Source organism: Telopea speciosissima, chromosome 2, assembly GCF_018873765.1.
Source record: "Telopea speciosissima isolate NSW1024214 ecotype Mountain lineage chromosome 2, Tspe_v1, whole genome shotgun sequence".
NCBI lineage: Eukaryota > Viridiplantae > Streptophyta > Magnoliopsida > Proteales > Proteaceae > Telopea > Telopea speciosissima.
Window position 1 is genome coordinate 20,645,157 of NC_057917.1, and position 7,204 is coordinate 20,652,360.

Here is a 7,204-nt window from a genome sequence, read left to right on the forward strand (position 1 = left end):
CCCTTTCCTTGACTTACACTGAATAGACATCATTATTAAGTATTAACATGTTTATGATGCTTAAATAACATGATTATTAATAAGATTGTTTTAATTAAAGGATTTAAATTCCGTTAATACTTAATTGACTCTACATAGTATGGCCAGCACTCAGGTCCCTGAGTTGTTCTGATCCGTCCGGTACAACGAAACGAAATTGCAGCGCCCATTTCTGGCGCCAACAACCCAGTAGCCCCTGCTTCTCTTCTTCTTCTTCTTAACGAGGGTTTGAAATGGAGTAGTTGATCAAGTTATCTTTTGAGGTCAGTTTTGTTTCTCTTTACGTTTGTGTCTTCTATGGACTTTAATTAACTTGGTTTTGGGATGCTTAGATACAGGGATTTCGAAGTGATTTGGGGCTAGACGTAGTAGAAGCTGAGGTTTATAGTTGGGATTTTGTAAGATTGGTTCGACTTTTCTTCTTATAATGCAGAATTCACCGATGAAGATCCGAATAAGAAGGATCAGAAGTAAGGACCCTTGTGTTTTTTTGCTTGCCTTGTTATTTGTTTCTTCTTTAATTGTTTGTGCCTATGGTCGTGTGTCGAGAAATTCACTGGCTTTGATGCTTGGAATTATATATTCACGACCTTGTAGATGTCCCGGTTCTAACTGTTTTATTTTTGGAATCTGACTCTGTTCGGGTGTGTGGAGCTTAGGAATTTAGCTGTGCAGAAAATAAGGGTTCTGTATTGTAAATCAGCTAGGGTTTTTGTTGTGAAATTTTTACATTCTCCTGCAGTTTCTATTTATCACAGTAATGCAAGTGCAGTGGGTGTTTGGAATTCATCATTCTTTAAACGAGTGAATTCAGGTGTCCTTGGTTGCACTCATATTTTGGAGATTCTGTTACTCCTCTGATTTTTACAGTTAACAATGATTGCTTTTAGTTTTCCTCATAGTCATAGCATTCACTAAACCTGGACAAGTAGGAGATATTGGAGCTTACTTATTGGATCCAATTTGACCATCAAAATTTATGATCTGTCGAGGACATGAGTGTCTGACAGAGTGACAGAACCCTCCAAAATCCAGAAAAGGGGATGTGCTTCTGTTAATTTATTTGATTATATATATATATATATATATATATATATATATATATATAGTTGAATAACTTGATCTCTGAAGTAGGTCATCCCAGATTCATACTCGGATGCCAGAAGTAAAAGGAGCCCTAACATTGGCACTGATTATTGGTTAGACTAAGGAAGGAATAATATTATTTTCTGTTAGCTGACCCAAAAATATTCTATTCTGTTATCTCTTTGGATTAGATTAGATTATAGGTGAAAAAGCAGTTAGGTGGTTGGTCAAAGTAAAGGGCAAGACATGCATGTGTGTGTGTGTGTGTGTGTGTTAGAGCATGGTTTTAGGCGGCCGATTTGACTCGGTCAATTCCGGGTATTATTGTTGAGTTCAGGCGATTCTAGCTGATTCCGGTCGATTCTGGTTGGATTGGAATCAAAATCAGCGGAGGCCGATTCTGTTGCTGATTTTGCTTACTTGAATAATGTTGTAGAGTTGTATTACAATGCATTCAAGGCAAAGTAAGCCAAAGGAAACAATCCATGAGAAATTAGGATAGAAAGGAAACATCAAAATAGTACTATGTTGAACCAACTTATTCAAGAGAGGCACAGCAGTATCCAATAATGAATAGCTGTGTCCTGTCTACAAATCATAGGTGGACATATTTTTTCATGTTGGGTTGCTTTATTGTCTTTGTCAGCAGCTGTCATGGGGTTCATCATATTGTGAGAACTACAATTAAGCATTTTTGTTTTGGAGAGAAACTGAATCATTTAGTTCTTCCTCCTCAGAAAGATGACTGAAACAGAAGACTCCGCTAAAATGACAATTGAGTTTCTTCGTGCTCGGTTGCTAGCTGAAAGATCTGTATCAAAGAGTGCAAGACAGAGAGCTGATGAACTAGCTGAAAGGGTTTGTTTTATTTATTTATTTATTTATTTTTGGTGAACCCTTTCTCTTTCAATTTGACGTTGGGAACTGTTTTTTGGCATATTTTCAACTTCTTTCTTTTTAAAAGAAAATTTTCAGTTAGTCTTGTTATTTATTTATTGATTTTTTCTATTAGTTGAAGCTTCTTAGTTTCAAAATGTTGGATTTCCATTTTACACTCAATTTTCTATTCCTCAAATAATACATGTTCCCTTTTTCTTTCTGAGAATAACATAGGTGGTGGAACTGGAGGAACAACTAAAATCTGTGACTCTTCAAAGAAACAAAGCCGAGAAAGCAACTGCTGAGGTTCTAGAAATTTTGGGAAACCATAGACTCAGTGACTTCTCTGAGACATTTGATTCATGCTCTGACCAAGAGGGGTTCCTCTGTGAATCTGAGGAGGGTACTGAACCTGAGAAGAAACAGGAAAGCTCTGTAACTTCAAAAGCAAGGATTAACAAATTCGAGTTTTCTGGTTCAGAGCTGGGGAGTTCTGTAACTAGTAGAAGTTTATCTTGGAAAAACTGCACCAAAAGTTCAACTTCTTCCAAGTCAGAATATATGGATCAGACCAGGAGGAGCAGCAGTTTCATTTCTAAAATTGGATCTTCTTCCAGAAGAAATTTGGGTAAGTCGTGCCGCCAGATAAAACGAAAAGAAATAAGGTCAGGTTCTCAATGCTTTCCCTGTGCTTTACCTTTAGTTGTTTTGCTGAGGAAATCTTTTACAATGGTTTTTACACTTGCATGTGCACCATCTGTTTGACTTTTTTAGTGTCTTGTGTGACTTAAGTTTCATAAATCAAATAAATCTCCCAAAGACCCTCCCAATGCATAACTGCTGATAGAAAAGTGCTACTACCATCACTTGCAAAGTCTCACATTATCTAATGCTGATGTCAGATCAGGAGCTGATGAAGTGAGAGGTGAATCTTTCCAGCATGGAGCTCAAGGAAATGGAGAATCTATCACATCAGGGGACACATCCAATGACTCTAAAGATGGTTCAATGGAGACCACAGAAGAAAGATCTAAAACTAAGGAAGAGAAAGTGTTTCTCGAAGGTATGGTCCCAGTTTCTATTGAAAAATAACAAGAAAATTGAATGATAATGGCCTTTATGCCAATGAAATTGGGTGAAATGCAGACATGGAAAGGGCACTAGAACATCAGGCCCAGCTCATTGTTCGATATGAAGCAGAAGAAAACGCTCAGAGAGAGTGGGAGGAGAAGTTTAGAGAAAATAACAGCTGTACTCCGGTTTGCTTCTTCAACATCCTTTGAACTTTTAATACATTCATAAGCTTTCATGTTTGTTTGAGCAATCCCTTCATTGAACAGCACTAAGAAGCATAAGTTACGTCTGTTGGAAAACATGCCTTTTTTAAACGATGGAATCTCAGTCCTTTATAATGTTCATGAACAACATAAACTATGGATATGATGAGCAGATCTGGCTTTCAGAGTGGTTCTGTGTTTCCTATCTTATTGAATTTATCTGCTCGGTTGTTCTGCTTTTAATGTTGACTTTGGGAATTATGGTTGGATTTGGAGATTGGGCTTTGGTGCAACCGTAAGGTTGCTCCATTGTGACCAAGTGGTCACGGGTTTTAGTCCGGAAACAGCCTCTTTGCGAAAGCAGGGGTAAGGCTGCATACATTATGACCCTCTCCAGACCCCGCAGTGGCGGGAGCGTCGTGCACTGGGTTTGCCCTTTTTTTTGGAGATTGGGCCTTCTGTAGCACGGATTATTGGATGTTTATTTGTTTGGGTACTTCTAGGCATCACTAAGCCTAGTGACGCATAAATGCTTCACTATTTGTCACTTGGCAGTACATGGTTAGTCCATGTGATGAGGACCCCACATACATCTCAATGGTCAAATTTTAAACTAAATTAAGAGAAGTGGCTCAAAGTATGATAAAATTTTAGTCAAATTACCAAAATGTCATCAGATGGAAATGAATATAAATTACAAAATGGAATCTTTTGTAATTTCAGCTACTTCTACTCATTTTAAGCTTAAATTGTACCAATGGATGTTTGCTTGGTCCTCACTTGCAAGGATATACCCATGTACTGCCATTTCACTAGGTATAGTGACATCTAGATTTTCCATATTGTTTTATCCATATTTTTTTGCCAAATCTGTGCCATTTTAAAGTGGTCTACTTTGGACTTTTACCATTAGTTTGTAATCAACTTCTCCAATTTTGATCTTCTTACTAGAAGCTAACATCTATTGACCATGGAACATGCAGGATTCATGTGAACCTGGGAATCAGTCTGATATCACTGAAGAAAGGGATGAGATCAGGGCAGAAACTGTTGATCCACCTGACACAATTCCATCTCATGACCAAGGAGTGAGGTCAGAGACAGAATATGTTTGTCATGATGAAGATAAAGTAGACAAACCCCTTGCCAATGGAGTTGTTCCAACAGTGCATGTTGAAATGGGTTGCCTACCAGTTCAACAGCAGAGCGGTATGGTTGATGAATTCTCCGCTAGTTTATATGTTTCAAGCCAATTGGAAACAGATATTAACACCAGGGGGAAGGAAAAACTAGAGCTGTTGGACAAATCTCTTCATCAACCTTTGCATGCGTCCTCTGAGGATCGTCCACTGCAGAAATCCCCATCTCATGTTTGTGAGCAAGGAGAGTCATTGGTAGGGCAGAACAAACCCCAAGTGGTGTCATTGCATGAAACAAAAGATGGCTTTTATGCAGTGTTGGAGGCACTGCGACATGCCAAGTCATCTCTGAAACATGAAATTAATAGATTGCCATTATCAAGCATAGGGGGGCCTATGGTGGCAGCAACAGATGCTCCTTTTCCAGCAAATAAGGGTTGGGACACCATGGAGATTCCTGTTGGATGTGCTAGGTTATTCAGAGTACCAACTGACTTGAAATTTGAAAATACTGCTCTTCATTCCCAGATCAGCTTGTTGGGGCCCTTTCCTGATTCTCATCTAAGTTTAACAAGGTATTATCCCAACATGGGAGTTGGAGGTGCTGCTGGAGATAGATACACTGCCAGCCCTTACATGGAAAGCGGGTCAAGTAGTTCTACTCAAAAGTCATATCTTGATACTTATATGGACATGAGCAGGGGATTACCTGCATCCAGTAGATACACCTATCCTCCATATGCAGATTTGGTCCTCAAAACGCCTTCTGGCTATGGTGATGGAATTCAAAGACTATCAAGTATAGGAACAATTCCTTCTGGAGATCAAAATTACATCTATCATGATCAGATCAAGCCAAATATGCATAGATAATAGCAAGCAATTGGTGGTTGATGGGTTTGTCCATTATTAGTCTCCAACAATAATTTTGTGTTGTCAGTTGGTGATTTATGTTTAATGGTTAACATTCTTGATTATGTCCTTTTCTTTCTCATATCACTGTGGGCTGAATTTGGATGGTTCTTATTTTATTTGAAAAATAACAAAGTGAGGGAACAGACTATAAATCCTGGGATTTGAGGCGTGAAAGGGAAGCCAAGGTTTACCAAGAACGATTTGAGAGAGCTCAGATAACTGGCAGGTATCTCTCTATCTATCAACTCTTCATCTTCTACATCAGAGCTGGAATTTGTCTTCCTTCTGCAAATCCTCTCATAATATCTCTAGCATATCTGAATTTCTACCACAGTACAAGATGTTGAATTGATGTTATATGCTTTGATGAACACGTTCCTCTTTTTTCTTGTTGTTGGGTTTTTGTAGTTTGATTCTCTTACTGGAATACATGGGTCTTGATATGTTCTCATTGCTTTATCTTGATATCAGTTTCCGTATGAACCAAAATATTTTTCCTTGCAACAGCTAAAATTTCTCGGTGATGATGTGAAGACTAATTGTTATGCTTTGTAACTCATCCTCAATCTTGCTTGGAGGGCTGCAAGCTCTTTCTTTCCCTTGAGAACCTGTTAAGTAGATTATAGATTGATTAAAGAACATCAATCCACAAATGTTTCATATATACATAGTGGATGATAATTTCTATATTTCTACCCAAAAAAAGATGATAATTCACCTGAATGTTCTTTCTTTTCTGTTTCTGTTTTCTTCATCCCCTTTTTAACACCTTTTTGCAGAACTAATTAAATGGTTACAGCTCCAGCACATAAGTTTCTCAATTAGCTAGTTATAAAGATAACTACAAGCACCACCAAACTAGCCTTGTGTCAACTATTTGGGACCAGCTTCATTAAACCTGTTCTGCCATCACACTCTGTTATGTACTGTTTATTTCTTCTGAACCTGCTCTTATCCTTGTCCTCCTTTGCCATTATAACCCATGTCATCTTCAGCATCCCACTTTACTCCCCTCCAATTTGCTCCATATTATTCCTCCCTTATGGATTTGTTGGTCTATGTTGAACATGGGTGAACCATGCCTGCAGCTGAGTTTGGTAACAAAGGTGTTCCTTTATTACCTTTGGAGTAGTAAATCAAGTAATTTGTCAACTGGCCTGAATCTCACCCTCAAGTATCTGTCTAGAATTAAAATATCCTTTGCCATTATAACCCATGTCATCTTCAGCGTCCCACTTGTACTCCCCTCCAATTTGCTCCATATTATTCCTCTCTTATGGATTTGTTGGTCTATGTTGAACATGGGTGAACCATGCCTGTAGCTGAGTTTGGTAACAAAGGGGTTCCCTTTATTACCTTTGGAGTAGTAAATCAAGTACTGGCCTGAATCTCACCCTCAAGTATCTGTCTAGAATTAAAATATACAGTAAGCTTGTTGAGTACTCTTAAATTTATTTCCAAGTTCCGTTAGCCTTATACAAAGGTCCAAACTATGTGCAGATGCCAATTCTAAGACCAGATACTCCAAAGATGTATTTATGGGTTCCATCAAGGCATATCCAAGACCCAATTCGTGCCTCAATCCTAGCTACATGCTCATAAATAGAATATTCATCCCACAACTGTTTTTATGAGTGATGCGCATGCGCAACAAAGGCCTTTGAAGGCACCCGTAAGGATGAGTGACTTGATCCAGCTTGGAGAATCTGGTAGAGTGAGGGGCAGAACCTAAAATCACTTTGGGAGAAGTGAGAAATGTGTGTTGATTACGATTGACAAGAATTATGGTTTTGAATAGTGTTGAAGGGTGAAACAGGATCCATGTAGTCAACCCCATTTAGTTGGCGTAAGGCTTAGTTGGGTTGAGTT

General features: G+C 38.5%; 1 protein-coding gene across 1 annotated transcript; it reads left to right on the forward strand.

Annotated features, from left to right (window-relative positions):
- The first annotated feature begins 285 nt into the window (after positions 1-285).
- On the forward strand, positions 286-5,351 carry LOC122652932. The gene is made up of 7 exons (XM_043846818.1): positions 286-302; positions 442-509; positions 1,863-1,983; positions 2,239-2,669; positions 2,907-3,067; positions 3,151-3,263; positions 4,265-5,351. The coding sequence occupies exons 3-7, from the start codon at positions 1,867-1,869 to the stop codon at positions 5,291-5,293; spliced, it is 1,851 nt and encodes a 616-aa protein (XP_043702753.1). The 5' UTR covers positions 286-302; positions 442-509; positions 1,863-1,866; the 3' UTR covers positions 5,294-5,351.
- The last annotated feature ends 1,853 nt before the right edge of the window (positions 5,352-7,204 follow it).